We start from the raw sequence: 19,887 nt of genomic DNA, 5'->3' as shown, positions 1-19,887 counted from the left end.
TCAAAGCACTTTGGAAGCATCTTCTTTGTGTAAATTTTTTTAAAGTTGGTAATCACTTGTTGATCTATTGGCTGAAGCAGAGGGGTGGTATTGGGTAGGAGAAATTTGACAATAATGAAGTTAAATTGCTGCTCCAGAGATCGGGAAAGTTGGGGATCATGACCTGGATCATGCATTAACCAAAATTAACAGTGCCTTTAAAGGAAGTTTGTTTTTTCTAAGTAACCTCTGACTGAAGGACAAAACACTTTGAATACCCATTCATTGAAGAGGTGTCTTGTCACAGAGCCTTGTTGTTACACTGCCTAAAGACACCCAACCTGTTTTTGATCACCTTTTTGCTGTCTAAACACTGGGAGTTTCTGAGTGGTAAACCAACATTGGCTTAAGTTTAAAATCACCACAGGCATTCGACCCTAATAGCAGAGTAAGCCTATCCTTCGTTGGTTTTTGACCAGGCAACGAGGCCTCTTCTTTTGTGATGTATGTTCGCCTAGGCATCCTTTTCCAAAAGAGGCCCGTGTCATCTGTATTAAAGATTTGTTGAGAAAGGTAACCCTCCTTCTCAACAAGCTCTTGAAACTCCACCTTAAAGTGTTCCAGTGCTTCCTGATCAGCACTGTAAGCCTCTACGCCTTATGACACTTTTAATATAGGACCTTTTTTCTAAAACAGTCGAACTAACCTTTGCTGGCTTTAAAGTCCCCATATCGTGTATCACTAGCTGAAGGTGTTTTAGTCTTTAAGTCCTCAAAAATCTGCTTTGCACATTCACAAATATATTGTCCAGGAACTGTATCACTCTTCATTTGTTTTTCTTTTATCCACAGCAACAAAAGCCTTTCCATTTCTACAATCAGTTCTCTGCCTTTTTGGACTGTGTTAGATTCATCACTTACTTTAACTTTTTTAAGGTTTTCTATTTGTTTCACTATGGTAAAAATGGTTGACTGTGAAAAACCATATTTGCACACCAATGAACTAATTTTAACACCATCATTGTTTTTTCACTATTTCTTGTTTAATTTCAATTGAAATTTTCTTCTTACTGCGCTCTGTAGGGACCATATTATGCAATGTTGTATGTTCAAGAATTCAACACAGTAAATTTAGGGAAAGTAAGCCCAAAAAAATATACACTTGAACTAAAGGATATGAAAACAAAACACGTGCCCAACACATTTACAAATGCTGCTACTGGCTGAGACAAAGGACCACGTGGTCCAGTCGGAGTCAATCGAAAGCCATTGTAGAGCAAAATAAGTAGGCACCAGTGATCACTGGTTAGTAGAATCAGCCACTGAAATCATTAAAATGCACTACACTTTCACCATTTATTGCTATGTTCTGTTATAAGAATGAATTTTGAACGCATTTATGATATTTTTCTAAAGCATGTTTCTGGAGGTCACGACGATAAAACAATAAAAACAATTTGCACTTTCCAGTTTATTGGGCTTTTCTGTTAGTGCAAGCTACTATAAATGGGTAGTAAACTCGATCTTATTGCATTTGCGATAATACCGATAACTGGAATTCTGTGGGTTTTTACCTTACAGTATGATGATGAAATGTGTTTCCCCTTCACTGAAATCATATAAAAAACAAAAATAAATTTTCAGAATCTTCCCTTCATTCCTATTTTTTAAGCTCCATTCAATTGAATTAATTAATTAAAATTCAACTTGCAAATGTGATGACAATATCCCATGCCTACTACATATCGTATAGTGAACCCATCATAAAACGGGGGACCACTGTACAGTCAGTCCTCGTATAGCACGATAGTTGTGTTCCTAGAAACCCTCGTGCAATGCAAAATTGTGCAATATAAACAACAGGCCCTATGAGAAAAACAGGGTTAGGTGCCGACCAAGATTGAACACACATTTGTAACCAAAACATTACCAAACACAATAAATAATCGTAATAAAATATGTATTTTATTACGATTATTTATTATTATACGTAATAAAATACGTAATACGTAAGCATTTTAATTACTTAAGTATTTTAAGTAGTACGTAAGTATTTTATTACGACTATTACGTAATAAAATATTTCTAATGCTTTTGCTTCTATCGTAAGCAAACTTTTTTTGTTTGATTTTCTATCCAAACAGATGACAGCCATTCCATCTCTTCCAATTCTTTGTGTCTTAATCTAATGGATTTTGATTACACTTTGAGTTGTTCCTGCTATCAAAGTTGCTTTTATTTTCTCTGCATTCTTTGTAATTCTCGGCGTTGCCTCATTTAGGTCTGTAGCACGTGTAATATCACATGGTCTTTCATTTCGCTCAAAGCGTTTCACAATTTCATATTTTTTCTCTATCGACAGAGGCGGACTGGCTATAAGCCTTACCGGGGAAACCCCGGTGGGCCGGTGGCTGGTGTGATTTTGGCCATAAACCATAGTATGAGGCCACTATAAATTTTCCCGGGTAAGAATTTTTGACCCAGTCTGCCTCTGTTTATCGATATTGCTTTTGTTTTTCTCTGTGAATCTGCAGTGTCGTCACCAGGATGCTTCCTTTTCACACCTTTTAAGTATTTTACACATTTTTAGGGAATAAAGCACAATTACAAAACAAGGAGGCACGCTTGATACACATAAACAAAGCTGCGCGCGTGTAGCAACTGAATAAACAACACCGAAAAGGAAGAGATACACTATTAACACTTCACATTTTACTAAAGCACATTTCTAGGGGTTACTACCATAAAACAATAAAAACAATTTCCAGTTGCATTTCTGTGAGTGGAATCTGTTATAAACTGGTAGTAAACTCAATCTAATTGCATTTGCGATTATACCGATAGCTGGAATTGTGTTGGTTTTTACGTTATTATGGTGAAACGTGTTTCCCCTTCACTGATATAAAAAACAAATACATTTTCAGAATCTTCTCTTCATTCCTATCGTGTTGTGTTCGGTTGGGGTGATTCTGCGTTCGATTGCCATTTCTTGTAAACACAAAGGCGAATCGTGCATAAGCGAATTCGGTTCGTGTTATACACCATATCGTTCCCCTATTTATAAATCGTGTAATGATCGAATTCGTGTAGTGTAAACACGTGTTATACGAAGACTGACTGTATATGATATCAAAATTATTTTTTGCATCCAGTTCCTTTGCAACCACATTACAATATCCAATCAAATTTGTCAAACAAGACTTTTCCTTAACAAACCCATGCTGTCTGAATTATTGCTGCAGTCTTGTCCAGATGATCCTGCAGTGCATCTTTAAACAGTGACTCTATTATTTTACCCGGAACAGAAGTTAAGATAACTGATCTGTAATTACTCGTGTCACCTTTCAATCCCCCTTTGTGAATTGGGGATACATTTGCACATCTCCAGTCCATGGGGACCTACTCTGAGTCCAAGGATGCTCTCATAATTATGGCTAAATAAATTAATAAATGTTGCAAATATTTACTGCATAAAAAAAATAAATAAATAAAATAACAATAAGTTTTTTCAATGTTTTTTTGTGATATTTTTAACAAAAATTTCTCATTCTGATTTGATTTTTGACAATTTTAAAATAATTTCAGCCATCCAAGTCAAAAGAACAATATACTCACTGCCACGTGGGCCACAGGCTAAAGGGTTAAAAGTAGCAGGAAAAGAGGATATATATATATATATATATATATATATAAAATTATTTATTGCCATCCAATGCAGTGAGGACAATATCCCAGTACAGCCAAGCTAGAGGGGTTTATATAAATTCAGTGACAACAATGACATCTAAATAGGTAAATGGGTAAATAGGTATTCTTTAACAAAAAAATAAAAATGTAACAAGCTCAACAAACTGGAGAAAAATATGAAAGTTAAAAGTTAAAAGTTAGATATGATAAATTCAAAAATACTTCTTCTATACACCTTGTCATGAATCCAGACATCAAGGTGAAGATCAAAGAAGGTGGCTGCTTGGATGGAGTTGTTGATGAATGAGGAATCAAATCATTTTATTCTGGAGAGTTTAGACTGAAGAGTGGAGTGACTCTGGTAGTCTTGGGTAGAATGTACCATTGAAGATGTTAAGGAAGCCATTCTGGGCAGTGATCAGAGTTCCAAAATACTGAATGACCAGAGAACACTAAACAAGCACTACTTCAATTTGTTGAGACAGTTGATGATGAGATGACACAATAGGATGCGTAATCAACTATTTAGCTATTAAGGTTTTCCCCCCTGTTTTTCCCCGACAGGAAATAAACTTCTACTGCTACTACCGATAACATGCACCATCTGTAGAAGTTGTTTTCCTATTTTAAAACAGTGGGAAGTGGGAGATAAACATCCTAAGAATGAGGCAGTCTGGAGGAGTGTACCTATAAGTAAATTTCCGCCACAAAGGCATTACACTCATGAACTCTAATAATCTGCTTTTAATATGAGAAAAAACTAATCAACATATCGTTATCAACTTCTACTTCCACTAACAATAACATACACCATCTGTTTACCAAGAATGCAGGGAGAAATTGCGGCAGCGGGAAACGAGTTTGTCCAGTAAGCTTTCCTGAAATTTCCTGTGGTTCTCGTGTTGCTTTCTTTACCTTTGCCAAAAAGTGTTTTATTAAGCTTTTCATGTGAAAAAAATTTATTAAACTTTTTACTTAGTAGCACTCCATGTAATGTCCTTCTCAAATTTAATTAATTATGGCCTCAAATACCATTACAAGTGGACTGCTGTATAAACTGGAGCAGTGTGGCATTAGGGGCAAGTTACCACTATGAGAGATCTAAAGGATACAAGGATGTTTAAGTTGTAGGAGACAGAGTAGTTATAAATGGCCACTGTTCTTGGATTTTAGTTGTGTGGAAAGAACCACATGGTTCAGTACTGGGCACCTCACTGTTTTTAATATTTATTGATGACACTGATCTATGTTTAGTATCTAGTTTACTGATGATACAAAGGTGGACGGGTAGTTAATGATATTGATCAGATTCTACTTCAAGACGATGAGCTGAAAATATGTAATCAAGTTTAACATTAATAAATGTAAGGAAATATATTTGAAAAGCAATAATCCCAAGACAACATGCTATTTAATTTTTTTTTTTTTTTTTTTTTTTCTGTTTATACTCCGGAACGACAACCAAGTCAGTAGAGTTTACAATAAATCGTCAATACAAATATTTATCGTATTTAGTAGTCACGTGCTTGAACCCCGGTCCACTCAAGGAACGCGTGCTGTGCACTCTCGCCCCTGACCACTGGGCTACGTCATTTTTTTGAGTAGAAGAAAACTTAAAGCAGTTGATAATGAAAAAGATCTAGGGGTAAATTTACAGAAAACTTCTGGTATGGGATTCTTTGAGCAGTGTAGGCAGGCTGCTAGGCCAGCTCATGGTGTTTGTGATATACTACCGCTTTTCCAGTAGAGACAAAGAGGTGATTATCCTATCATATAAAAAGCAGAAATTAACTGAGATAAAATGTCAGTAAAGCACCACATTACTACATTGACAATGACGGGAAAGGAATGACGGAGTAAGTCATATCTTTTCTTTGTAAAAGACACACATGTTGAAATGCACTGATCGATATCTAATCTAATACATAAAAGAAAATAGAAAATGTAAGAATAAACAATAAAAAGTAAAACTGTGTGAATGTTGAATGAATGAAAGTCATTATTAGTTGCATGTTTTATCTTAGCCTCTTCACTGGACAGACTGATGGCTATGCAAGCTCTCACAGACCTCATGGTTATCCAAGCTGACACTGGCCATTAGGGTCACCCCCAGGCCAGTGTGGGACAGAGCTGCAAAAAGCATGCTCCACCATATGAATCTCTTTCCATATGTTCTTTTATTCCTACCACCTGGGGTGGTTGAGCCTCCTTTCCCCCCACCCTGTGTGACCCTACCCCCTTTTCCTGGTGGCTCACCCTAACACCCAATTTCAACTCCCACCCTTTGGACCAGTGGTCCCTTTACTCTCTCCCCTTCTAAATCAGATGATTGTCTCAACACTTCCCCCTGTTCTCTACCCCTTTTATCCCACCCTCTTCCTATCACCCCATTATCTCCTTTCCAATAATTTTTTTTGGGGGCTCTACTTGGATGTCTAGGCGATGCCAGGGTTTACCCCGCCAGAGCTTTCTTCTCTCATAATGTCCTGGCCTGCCTCCCCGCGGCGGTGACGTAAACTGGGGTTGTTAGTGCCTTTCCACAGGGCCCCCCCCACCAGGCTAAGTGGCCAGAGCAACAACACAACCCACACTAATACTTCGCAAAATACACACTAACACGCACACCCTGGCCTTAGGCAGAGTACAGGCATAACTCAAATAACGAATAGGATGCGTTCCACGAAATTACTTCGTTAAGCGAAACTTCGTTTTCAGAGGTAAAAATACTATGGCCAGAATAGGGATACGTTCCTACGTAAAGAAAATGAAAAGCTTTTTTTTCAAACAAAGAAAAGTTTATTAAATAAACAGTCAACTTACATACAAAGTGAAATCACATTTTAAAATATGAGTCTAAAGTTGATTGTTTATGCTCTTTTTCTCTTTCATTTAACAATTGTCTATACGGAGTTATTGCATTTAACACTGATCGCTTAAAAATAACACTTCTTCCTAAATCAGGATCATTTTCACTAAAAAAATTTAAAACGTTTTCAATGTCATTTAAGCACCTTTTTAAATCTTTGGTTGTTAACACTTTTTTGGCAGGAACTTCTTTAACTTCGTCTTCATTATCTTTGTCTTTGTTGCTAACAAGGTTTTCTAAATCTTCCACTGAAAAACCATCATCTTCTGCATTCAATAAATTTCTAACATCCTCTTCATCGACATTTTCGAAACCTATTGATTGAGCCATCTGGATAACTTCATTTCTAATTTCTTGGATGTTATTTTCTTCTTCTAGTACAACTTCTGGCCATATTTTGCACCAAACTCCATTTAAGCATTTCTTAGTGACTTCTTTCCAAGAACTATCAATGTTTTCAATTGCGTTTTTAATGGTGTAGTTTTTCCAAAAAGTTTTAACTGTCATTTCCTCTTTATCCTCTAATTCAGTTAAACTGCTTAATGCTCGACGCAGATAATAAGCTTTAAATGATGCTATTACTCCCTGATCCAATGTGGAATCAGGGAAGTTGTGTTTGCTGGAAGAAACACAACTTTGACAGGAATGCATGTGTCCAACGTGTTAAGATCAGTAGGATGTCCCGGAGCATCGTCTAACAACAAAAGAGCTTTTTCTTCAAAGTTGTTTTTTTTTTTTTGACAATACCGTTTTACTTCAGCACAAAAGTGGTTAACAAACCAATCAGTAAATAACTCCTTGGTAACCCACGCTTTTCTATTTGCTTTCCATATTACAGGTAAATTCATTTTTATGTTACCTTTTAACGCCCTCGGATTTTCTGAATGGTAAACTAATAACAATTTTAATTTATAATCGCCAGAGGCATTTGATCCAAAGAGTAACGTTAAACGGCCTTTGGCTGCTTTGAACCCAGCAGCTGATTTTTCTTCAATAGAAATGAAGCTTTTTGTTGGTAGCCGTTTCCAGAACAAACCGCTTTCGTCAACATTGAACACCAAATTTGGAAAATTTTCACGTTCAATTATTTCCTTTAGTTTTTCTGGAAACTTATTTGCAGCTTCTCCTGTTAATTTTACACTATGAATCCTGGCCCGTTTTTTAAATTTCTCGAACCAACCATGAGAAGCCCCAAAGGTTTCCGTAATTTCTTCAGTTTGTTTAGATTTCAGGTGATTAAACTGGAATATTTTTTTTATGTTAAATGGGGTTTGAAATTGCCGACTTCGTTATATCGAAGCTTCGTTATCAGAGGTAACGTTAACCGAGGTATGCCTGTATTGTATTCCACACAGAGTAAAAACGCAGAGTTTGGGGAGACCCTCGGTACCACCAGGGGGGGAAAAAAAAACAATATGTCCCTGTGATCAACGACTAATCAGGAAATGACCTAGGTAATTATTTACCTGTGCATTTGTAGGGCACAGCATTTTCAAGGTCAAATAAATATCACTATAATTATTTACTTAGGAAAAGACCTCTTCCTTCGAGTTCCCATAATGCATGAGGAATATTGTTGCATCTGAAAGAGCAGGACAAAACTATTTACAAATAAATAATAATTTTGATATCATATATTTGGATCAGAAAGGTTTTTGATACTGTTCCACATGTAAGACTGATGCACAAATTGGAGCAGTGTAGCATTGGAGGCAAATTGCTTCTATGGATAAAGAGATGGTTGAGTGGGAGAAGACAGAGTGGTAATCAATGGACACTGCTCTTCGTGGACTGTTATTAGTGAAGTCCCCCATGGTTCAGTGTTGGGTCCATTGTTGTTTTCTGTATTCATTAATGATATTGATGATGGTATATCGAGCTTAAGGTCCAAGTTTACAGATGATATGAAGGTTGGCAGGGTTGTTAATGACACTAATGACAGTACACTGCTGCAACAGGGTCTAGAAAAGTTGAGTAGATGGGCTGAGAGGTGGAAACTGAAGTTTAACATTGACAAATGTAAAGTACTGCATATGGGAAGCAGTAACCCCAGAGTAACGTATCAAATGCATGGTACTACACTGACAGAGGTAGAGAGTGAAAAGGACCTGGGACAGGCAAATATGTAGTTTTCTGAGCAGTGCAGACGGTCTGCAAGAGTAGCCCATGGTGTCCTGTTAATGATATACAGGAATCAAGCTTATGAAGCCTCAGCCAAAAAAAAAAAAAAAAAAAAAAACCACTCCCATTTCACCCCTCTGTTCATTCAAAATACCTGTCCAGCTGAGTCTTAAATTTATTTAGGCTATCAACTTCCACAACAAGGGATGGAAGTATGTTTCACCAACCAACTACCCGCTGGCTAAAGGCCAATTTCCGCACATCTATCCTACATCTGTCTTTCCTCAATTTGAATTTATGCCTCTCAGGTGATTGTTCTGAGCAAGAAGTATAATCCCATCAGCATTGAGTATGCTCAAACCATTCAAGGCTTTATACAAATCTATCAGATCACCTCGCCGGTGCCTAGACTCCAGAAACCGTAATTTGCAAAACTTTGCAAAACTACCTTTCTTCGTAAGAGCAACCCTTTGTTCTATTCACTAATCTTGTTGCTCTTCTCTGTACTCATTCCAGCAGCTCTACATCATTCTTGAAGTCAGGCCTCCAGATCTGTATACAGTACTCAAGGTGTGACCTGACCATTGCCTTATACAAGGGGATAATCACCTCCTTATTCCTGCTAGAAAAATTCCTGTATATCATTGACAAGACACATATGTTACTCTGGGAATACTAATTCCCATATGTAGTACTTTACATTTGTCAAAGTTAAACTTCATTTGCCTCCTCTCAGCCCATCTGCTCAATTTTTCTAGATCCTGTTGCAGCAGTGTACTGTCATTGTTGTCATTAACAACCCTGCCAACCTTCATATCGTCTGCAACTTGGACATTAAGCCGGATATACTATCATCAATATCATTTATAAATACAGAAAACAACAATGGACCCAACACTGAACCCTGAGGGACTCCACTAATAACATTAGTACACGATGAGCAGTATCCATTGATTACCACTCTCTGTCTTCTCCCTCTTAACCATCCCTTTATCCATAGTAGCAATTTGACTCCAATGCCACACTGCTCAAATTTGTGAGGCAGTCTTCCATGTGCAATAGTATCAAAACCCTTTCTAAGATCCAAATATATAATATCAAAGTTATTCCCTGCATCCAGTACTTTTGTAACTGCATTCTAGTATCCAATCAAATTGGTCAGGCAAGACTTTCCCTTAACAAAACCATGCTGTGTCCGATTTATAATTGAAGTCTTGTCTAGATGATCCTGCAGTGCTTCTTTAACCAGTGCCTCCATTAATTTTCCTGGACCAGAAGTTAAACTGACAGGGCTATAATTATTTGTGTAACTCTTTGAACCCCCTTTGTGAATTGGGGATATATTTGCACATCTCCAGTCCACGGGGACCTCCCTTAACTCTAAGGATTCTCTCATAATTATGGCTAAGGGTTTGCTTACTTCCTTTGCTGACTCCTTCATTACAACTGGATAGATTCTATATGCCCCAGGTGCATTATTTATGTTTAACTTCAACAATTTCTCCTCCACTTTGCTCTCAGTTATTACAAAACATGTATGGCAAAAGTGAAATGCATTTTAAAAAATCTAGTATTTGAGCAAAAATCCAAATTAATGAAAGATATTGCTAAGTTAAGCAAAATCAGCCAATGGGCAATAGTTAATAATGATATAAACAATTTACCTGTAGGATTCAGGATGCAAGTCCAGTGATTTGCATTCTGATAATCTTCCAAAGATGCCATTTCTTAAAAGAGCTTGTGCACCACTTGCTGAGTTACTAATTCTAATTAGTAAAGCCTAAAATTATGAAAGAACTTAAGTCAGATAATGTTAATTAAAAAAATACAAGTCCTAAAAGAATGTAATAATTATTTTTTTGCTTTCCATTTAAAATTCTATATCATTTGCTCACAAAAAAATTTGCATTTTTATACTAATTAAGAGAAGACTTTAATTCAGTATTTTAATTATATGTTGCATTATTAATGTTTTCCAAATTTCTTGCTCTGTTCCTGAAAGGGCTACAATTGTACTCCAATTATTATTATTCTCAGAAATATTCTCTGCTTATAAGGTAACATAAAAATAATGGGTATAAGGTGGAGAAGATTCCAACACTTTTTTAAGGAAGAGAGAAAAGAGAAGCAAATTTAAAGTTGTAATGTAACTTTACTGCTGAATGAACTAATTTAATTTTTATCATGTGAGAAGTTGAAGGAAACACTTGAAATGTGATAAAAATTAAATTTATTGATAACTGAGGATAAAATACTAATGTTTTGAGTAAGAATTTACATTTACATTCTTACTCGAAACAGATCCACTTTAAAATTAAGCAGAAAAATATCGGAATTATATGGAATTTTAACAATGAGAATGGGGGGGGGGATTCACATGAATATAAACAGTGTGAAGAAATGTATAAGTTCTAAGTAACTACAATGGATATTTGGCTTATTACACTAGCCAATGTGGTTTTGGTACAACAAATGAAACTATCATTTTAAAATTAATTTTGTTATATAAATTCTAAATCAGGACATAAAGGGGAAGAGTAATAATTATATGGCATCTGTTAGAAGAACTTGATAAATGAGTTTGCACATTGTTGTTATTGTTGAGTTTAACGACACATAGGCTGCTAGGGCCATATTGTGTCTTTCTAATGGTGAATATGAAATATTAACTTTAACGTAATAACTATATTTTATGATATATTCCTGTATGATTTAGGAAAGTAAATAGTTCTTTTTCATTAGAATCATCTCCCAGAATCTTTTAAAAGTGCTAAATGACGGGAAGATTGCAGCAGCACCTACTTGGGTCTCGGTTTTTGATCCATCTGTATAGATTTCACATGCGTTTGAATTAGAAAGAGTGTAAGTTGCATGTAACTGTGCGATATTGGAAAGAGACAGAGTGTTCTTTCCCCACTGTTGAAAGTAGTCATCATATATTACACAGATATTTTGCCAGGGTGGATCTGGTGGTGTTTTGTCCTGAAATATATTGCTGATTTCTATATTCCATGATTGTGCCAGTAACATTGCAAGTGGGGTTAGCAGTAATGTTGCTAGCGGTGAAGCAGTGACGTTGCTCAGCGAGGAAAGCAGTAACGTTGCGAGAGGTGGAGGGATTATTTAAGCACTAGCACTCGCCCTAGGAAAATCGCAAGTTTGCACGTGCCAGTCGTCACTTGTCATCTGTGCATATGTGAAGTTGTTTGTATGTTTCTTATTAGTTTTTTTATTCTTTGCATAAAGTTCTTTTCTGATAATCAATATGGAGAAACAACAATGTTCTGTGGCTGTGCAAATTTATCATACACATTTTGTTATTTATGTGCATATTTGAAGTTGTTTGTATGTTTCTTATTAGCTTTGTTTTTCTTTGCATAAAGTTCTTTTCTGATAATCAGGGAGAAACAGCAATGTTCTGTGACTGTGCAAATTTATCATACACATTTTGATATTTATGTGAGCGGTTTACACCCAAATCACAAAATCAAAATTCTACATTTCATTTAAATAACTCTCATATATACAACTACTGTTTCTTTTATTAAACTGTTATTAACTGTTGGAACAATGTTAATAGCCCCTTCACATATACATATATATATATATATATATAAAAAAGAAGTTTATTAGATTCAGTTTACAACTTAAATATGTATACATGTCCTCAACTTTGTGCCCCACCTGTGAAGATAAACACATAATCCCATTATTTAGTTTACCTTTAAAAGCCTTAAAGAAAATCCACATGCAGATGATGATTTTTTTACAAAAAATATTTCTTTATAACTACCAATAGCTAACCTTTCTGACTTTTGTCACAACTTTTCCAGCAGATCAACATACTGAAATCTCCAAGCCTGAATATAATAATCAGTGGTAATAAATTCTGAAAACTTGTTTCAATAATTTGATGTATATGTAAACTTGCATGAGTTTAATTTTAGTTCTTGAATATTAACAGACACGATTTTCTGAACCTGAACTGGAGTGTCATTTGCTACACTTCTAGAAACCTTCTGAAGTATTCTGTAATAATAATAGATATTACTGTAATAATAACAGATATTAATAGATGCAACAGGATCTGGAAAGGTTGAGCAGATGGGCTGAGAGGTGGCAAATGAAGTTTAACATTGACAAATGTAAAGTACTACACATGGGAAACAGCAACCCCAGAGCAACGTATCAACTCTGTGGTACTATACTGACAGTGGTAGAGAATGAAAGGGACCTGGGGGTGGTTGTGCAGGCAGATATGAAGTTCTCTGAGCAGTGCAGACAGGCTGCAAGAGTAGCTCATGGTGTATTGTCAATGATATATAGGAATTTTTCTAGCAGGGATAAGGAGGTGATTATTCCCTTGTATAAGGCAATGGTCAGGCCACACCTAGAGTACTGTATACAGGTCTGGAGGCCTCATTTCAAGAAGGATGTAGAGCTGCTGGAATGAGTACAGAGAAGGGCAACAAGATTAGTGAATGGAACAAAGGGGTGCTCTTACGAAGAAAGGCTTAAGTTTTGCAAATTACAGTGTCTGGAGACTAGGCACCAGCGAGGTGATCTGATAGAGGTGTATAAAGCCTTGAATGGTTTGAGCATGCTCAATGCTGATGGGATTCTTCTTCTCACTCAGAATAATCACCTGAGAGGGTATAAATTCAAATTGAGGAAAGACAGATGTAGGATAGACGTGCGGAAATTTGCCTTTAGCCAGCGGGTGGTTGGTTGGTGGAACAGACTTCCATCCCTTGTCGTGGAAGTTGATAGCCTAAATAAGTTTAAAGCTCAGCTGGATAGGTATTTTGAACAAACAGAAGGGTGAAGTGGAAGTGGTTTTTTTTTTTTTTTTGGCTGATGCTGCATAAGCTTGCTTTCTTGCATCAAATGCCTCTACTAATGCTAATGCTACTCCTATATAGTATAGTAACGTGTGATTATTTGCTCCATTATTTTGAATAATTCAATCCTAAAATATTTCAATTGTATTTCATTACTGGGGGGGGGGGGATTTTTGGTAGATTCCATCTCTTTTCTTCAGGTTAAGCATTATGACCAGTATTTGTTCCACCGAAAATCCTCCCCACAAATAATGAAATACAAATTAAAGGTTTCCTGATTTAAATACAGTAAACCCCCGCTATTCGCGGGGGTTACGTTCCTGAGAAATGCCGCGAATACTGAGTTATGGCTCCCATAGTAATAAAGGGGTTCCGTTCCAAAGTATGAAATATATAAGAAAAACTAGTCTAAAATTTTGTCTATGTATATTATATGTACCTTCATAATATGACTATGTACATAGACAGTACATAGTGAAATGCAAGCATATGGCATTGAAATGAAAATAAGAAACAATTTAATATTAAATGTAATATTTATTAGAAATTTCAAACAAATCTTTCAAACCAGCGCCTTTGCTATAGCTAAAAAACTCATCCCGCCAGTGCTATCACCAGTTTCGCTAAAGTGTTGATAAAGGAGTTTTGCCTTTTCACGAATGGTGAGTGAACTTAACGAAATTGAGTTCGGTCTTCTATCCACAGATTTAAAGCCTTTTCCATTTTTTCTAATTTAACATCACGAGTTACAGAGCAAATTTTTGAAGCAATTAGCGTGTTTTCACGGACACTACGGCAGATTTTTTCTTCCGATTTTTTGATTGACCGTACCGTTGATTCATTGATTTTATAATGTTTTGAAACTGAGGAGACACTTTTACCATTAGAAATTTTGTCTAATAACTTAATTTTTTTTGCTAATGTCATCACCTTCTTTGATCTTTTCACATTTCCCTTGTTATTCGTAGCCATATTTTTGTACTGGTTAGAAAGAACTTGTCCACAATAAAGTCACTTTCTTCCGTTAACACACTCAAAAAAGTCTGTTTTACACTGCAAAACGGTAGATTTATCACTTTTGTAAGCATATCAATTTTAAATTGATAAATTTATTCAATTTATAAGCATATAAATTAAAAGCAAACGGCGCAACCTTCCATGACAAGCGCATAACACATACTGAACAAGGATTAGCAAGAAACATCCACGCTCGCGATTTTGTCACCCCTCTCCCCCCACCCACTGAGCGCTGTTTTGACCGGGAAAGATAATTTTAGCCAAGCCCATGTTTTTTATGGCGGAAAATGTTCACAGCGCTTTATAATTCACATTTTTTTAGGTTTCATTTTATATTAAATCAGTGACCGCGAATACAGATACCGCGAATAGCGGGGGTTTACTTTAATTGCTAATGGATGGAAAATTAAATACCAACAATCTTATAAACTTCAGTTTGGGAATAAAGTAAAAATTTCTGACTTTAATATTAATGGTTTTATACAAGCTAATAATTTTAAACTACATACTTTAAGCATCTAATATATATGAAGTTTCAATGTCACTCTTCAAATGTTTCTACAATATTTGAAGAGTAATAAATGGCACTGCAATATCTGGTAATGGATGAACCACAAAGCTTGATTAAGTAGAAATGACTAAAAGGCTCATTAAATTTCAGTATTCCATCAACCAACTGCATCCAGTATTATGAAAAAGTCTACACATTTCACTGAGTGGCATCCAAATAGTATGGTACTACCAGTTGCTTCCTTTATTCATCTATCAATTTGTTATTGTGCTATAGTGCAATGCCCAGAATATTTCATCTTGTTTCATTCTATTTTTTTTAATCATGAAAGGGGCAAAGTAAAAAGCAGAAAAGAGTAGTGTTAAAATGATCTTAGACAATCAAAGAGTTATGGTTATTAAAGAACGAGACTGTTGCAATATAATAAATATAATGAAATATTTCACACCTTACAAGTTATCCCCTTCAAAATAATTGCATTGGACTTGCACACTCTGTTCTATATGTTTCTTTCAACCACAGAAAGATTTCTGTAAGTCTAATAATAATAATAATAATAATCTTCTGTAAGCAATTTTAACACTTCGGTGGTTTCTTTCTGAATGCCTTCAATGGACTGAAAATTGGTTCTCTTAAGTACACTTTTCAGTTAGGGAAGAGAAAAAAAGTAACAAGGTGAGTCTGGGGAGTAGAGTGCATGATCATACATAAGGATCTGTTTTTTGGGCAGAAACTGGTGAACAGAGTGCATTGTGTGCTGGATCTTAATGGAGTGCATTGTCTTAATGGAGCATCAAACCATTCGCCCACAATTCTGAACTCTTCCTTCCAATTTTCTTCATGCAGCTTTGTCAGAACTATAATACAGTATGTTTGACTTACAGTCTGATTTGGTGGGACATATTCAGCCATAATAATTCCTTTCATATCAAAAAAAACAAGAAGCATAGTTTTAATTTTTTGATTTTGACATTTTTTTTTTTTTTTAAAGTCTGGGGGATTGTTCTGTCATCCATTTTGCAGACTGTATTTTATTTTCTGAGTCATATTGGAACAGTCAACTTTCATTGTAATTAATTACAGTACTAGGTTAAGTCTCAATCTTCTTCAACTTTTCTTAAAACATCTTCAAAAACTTGGAGCCTGCTCATTCTTTGATCTTCATTTAAAATTTCTGGGAGCATCTTGGCAGACACTTTTCTCATGCCTAAATTTTCAGCTAAAATTTGTCTGCTTCTTTATCCTTAGTGAGTTCTGATGCAACTATTCTAATACTTAAATGATGATCCTTCAAATTTAAATCATGTCTTTACCTGTTTGCCATTCAAACATGTGCACTCTTGATATAGTATCTTCCCCAAAACTTGACATAAGAACTCACAACTTTTTTGGTGTTTTCTTTAGTTCTGTTAAAAACTGGGGGTCGATTTGTTGTTCGATACTTTTTTGTCTGTCATTTTTCAGGCAAGCTGCAAAAACACAAGGTAATGGAAAAACTATCTCACTTCAAAGTGAATGATCATGTTGAATTGTGACTTTGAAAACACCTAGGGGAAAGTTCACGGTCAACTGACGTGCCTTTGTTTACAGGTAACACTTGCTGTATAGTGTCTACACACAGTCTCATTTAATAGCCACAGCTTTACAATATGAGTGTTGAGAATAGGATAATTTAAAGAGTGAACTATTGGTGTCTTCTTGGTTTTTCTATTTTAGATTACATATATATAGACTCATGAGCCAAAAAATAAGACTAGTCCTGTCTCCATGAGTGGATGGATCTCACGGCATCTAGGACTGTCACTGACTGGTGACAGTTATGTGGTCATTTAAAGATAATTGCCATTTTATTAGGACTACAAAAGGGTTACACTAAGTATTGTTGCTTTCTTTGTGAGTGGGATAGTAGTGCCAAGAATATGCACTACGAGAAGAGGAGTTGGTCTCAACAAAAATCATTAACACCTGGAATAAAGTATGTAGCATTTGAACCACTGGTAGATCCAAATAAAGTTTTGCTTCCACCACTCCACATCAAACTGGGGCTCATGAAAAATTTCATGAAGGCTTTGGGAAGTTAACATTCCTGTATTCACATACTTGCAAGAGAAATTCCCAAGACTTAGTACAGAGAAGAAAGATTAAGGCAGGCATTTTCATTGGTCTTGTGGGCCAATCCTTATAAGGCAAATTTTCAAAGATGAACAATTCAAATGTCTCTCTCTCTCTCTCTCTCTCTCTCTCTCTCTCTTTTTTTTTTTTTTTTTGCCTGATGCTGTATAAGCTTGCCTTCTTGCATCATATGCCTCTACTAATGCCAGTAATAGTGAAAAATTAGCACAGAAAGTATTTCGAAATGTTTTGACTGGTTTTCTAGGAAACATTAAAGCTGACAACTACAGGCAGCTTGTGGAAGATCTCATTACTTCATATGAAAAACTGAGGTGCAACATGTCACTGAAGATGCATTTCTTGCACCCACACCTGCATTTCTTCCGGCCAAACTGTGGTGCCGTCAATGACAAACATGGTGAGCACTTTCATCAAGATATTGCAACAATGGAACAAAGATACAAAAGCAGATGGAGTGCTGCCATGTTAGCTGATTATTGTTGGATGGCAAAAAGAGATGTCCCAAAGCTGAATACAAGCAAAAGGCTAAAAGATCCCATGTTTGATACAGGTGTGTTTGTAGCTACATCTTACTAGATTATAAATAAAACAAATACCTTGTATAAATAAAAGAACTATTTTTTTCAAAAACAAGAGCCAATCTGCCATTTTTCTGTGCACTATTTCTGTGTTTAGCACCCAAAAATCTATAAAGTAAACTTACTTTCACACCCATAACAGATATGACCCAAAATTTTTGTTGTTCATTGTAATTTACAAGGAGCATATATAAAAAATGGGCGTTGTTCTTATATTTGGTGGGGGGGAGGATTAGGTTCGTTGAATTTCTATTAGGTTTGTTGAAGACCCAATCTTGTATAAATAAAAGAACTATTTTTTTCAAAAACAAGAGCCAATCTGCCATTTTTCTGTGAACTATTTCTGTGTTCAGCACCCCAAAATCTATAAAGTAAGAAAGTATGAAAGTAAAGTAAACTTACTTTCATGCTTGTAACAAGATATGATCCAAAATTTGTTGTTTATTGTAATTTGTTCATTCATTGAGAGTTCGTATGGAGTATATAAAAAACATGGGTGTTGTTCTTATATTTGGTGGGGGGGGAGGGGTTAGGTTTGTTGAATGTCCGAAAAAATGAGAGCTGAAAATATATAAACAGAAAAAATTATGAATAAGTTGATACTTGGAAATAGAGAGTACAAAATAGATACATGGAATTTCTATTTTGTACTCCCTACTTGCAAATATCGACTTCTTTGGAATTTTTTTGGTTTATATTTTTTCGGCTCTATTTTCTGAATTTTACAAAATTTTTACATTGCAAGCATCTGGTATTAGTCTCTCTTTTTCTACTAACTCTCTCTTAGTCAGGGTCTTTTCTAAAAGGACGGGACTTTACGAACCCAGCTCACCCAAGTATCCTTTAATATTCTTTTCTCATCTTTTAATCTTTCTACTTCTCCTTTTTTCTCATTCGTAAAACTATTAGTGTAATACGAGGGTGTTACGAATGTTCCTGCTGTCCTTTACCTCTTGCTATCTTCGTCTTTTTTATCTAATCCCTTTCCTCATACCATTTGTTTGCATAATCTTCTAATTTACATTCTTATACAAATCTTTCTAAATCACGCCATTTGCTAATTCTCACTTATAGCCACCTATTATTGCATCTAAGTTACACTGTAAGCATTTATTTTAATTTTATTACCTCTTATTTTACTTTAATTTCTTATGTTTTACAACATACACTGCATTGGCACAACCTTGTCTATATTAGCATTAGCATTAGTAGGGCCTTACGATGCAAGAAAGCAAGCTTATGCGGCATCAGTCAAAAAAAAAAATCAATAAATAAAAAAACCTCCTATTTCATCCCTTCATTCATTCCAAATGCCTGTCCAGCTCAGCCTTAAATTTATTTAGGCTATCAACTTCCACAACAAAATATGGAAGCCTGTTCCACCAATCAACTATCCGCTGGCTAAAGGCAAATTTCCGCACATCTATTTTACAACTGTCTTTCCTCAATTTGAATCTGTGCCCTATCGGGTTCTTAAACTGAGCAAGAGGAAGAATCCCATCAGCATTGAGCACGCTCAAACCATTTAAGGCTTTATACACCTCAATCAGATCACCTCGCAGGTGCACAGTCTCCAGACGCTGCAATTTACAGAACTAAAGCATTTCTTGGTAACACCACCTTCGTTCCCCTCACCAATCTCCTTGCCCTTCTTTGTACTCGTTCTAGCAACTCTACATCCTTCTTAAAATGAGGCCTCCAGACCTGTACACAGTACTCTAGGTGTGGTCTGTCTATAACAGAATAATCACATCCCTGTCCCTGCTCTGGCAGTCCCTCTGCACTGCTCAGCGAACTTCACATTTGACTACACAATTACTGCCAAGTCTTTTTCACTTTCCACTTCCCCGAGTGTAGTACCACACAGTTTGAACATTTCTTTTTGGTTATTGCTACCCATATGCAGTATTTTGCATTTGTAAATGTTAAACTTCAGTTGCCAGTTTTCAGGCCATTTGGGGCTCCTCTGTAGCCAGGCAGGCAGGTGCAGCAGTGCGTAGCACATGCTTCTTGATTAGACCTGGGTTCAAGCCCGTGACCACCAAATACAGAGGATGCGGAGAGGTCAGGTAATGACCTCCGCTTATCCCCGGAGCAATATGGCCTTAGTTGCTAATGCTCCTAAAAACCAAATAACAACAGCCCATTTTCTCAA

The 19,887-nt window shown here is 36.0% G+C and overlaps 1 protein-coding gene across 2 annotated transcripts in view; it reads right to left on the bottom strand.

The window, feature by feature from the left end:
* Nup205 (nuclear pore complex protein Nup205) overlaps positions 1 to 19,887 on the bottom strand; it is a 738,550-nt gene that overhangs the window by 154,318 nt on the left and 564,345 nt on the right. For both annotated transcript variants that reach the window (XM_090387115.1, XM_090387116.1), the window contains exon 31: positions 10,317 to 10,432. In XM_090387115.1, the coding sequence (XP_090243241.1) occupies positions 10,317 to 10,432 (116 nt within the window). The remainder of the gene's footprint in view (positions 1 to 10,316; positions 10,433 to 19,887) is intronic.

The sequence above is a fragment of the Mastigoproctus giganteus genome, chromosome 13 (assembly GCF_048544385.1).
Source record: "Mastigoproctus giganteus isolate SK-2022 chromosome 13, ASM4854438v1, whole genome shotgun sequence".
Taxonomy (NCBI): Eukaryota; Metazoa; Arthropoda; class Arachnida; order Uropygi; family Thelyphonidae; genus Mastigoproctus; species Mastigoproctus giganteus.
Note: the sequence above shows the minus strand (reverse complement) of the source record. Positions and strands in the feature narration are given on the sequence as shown.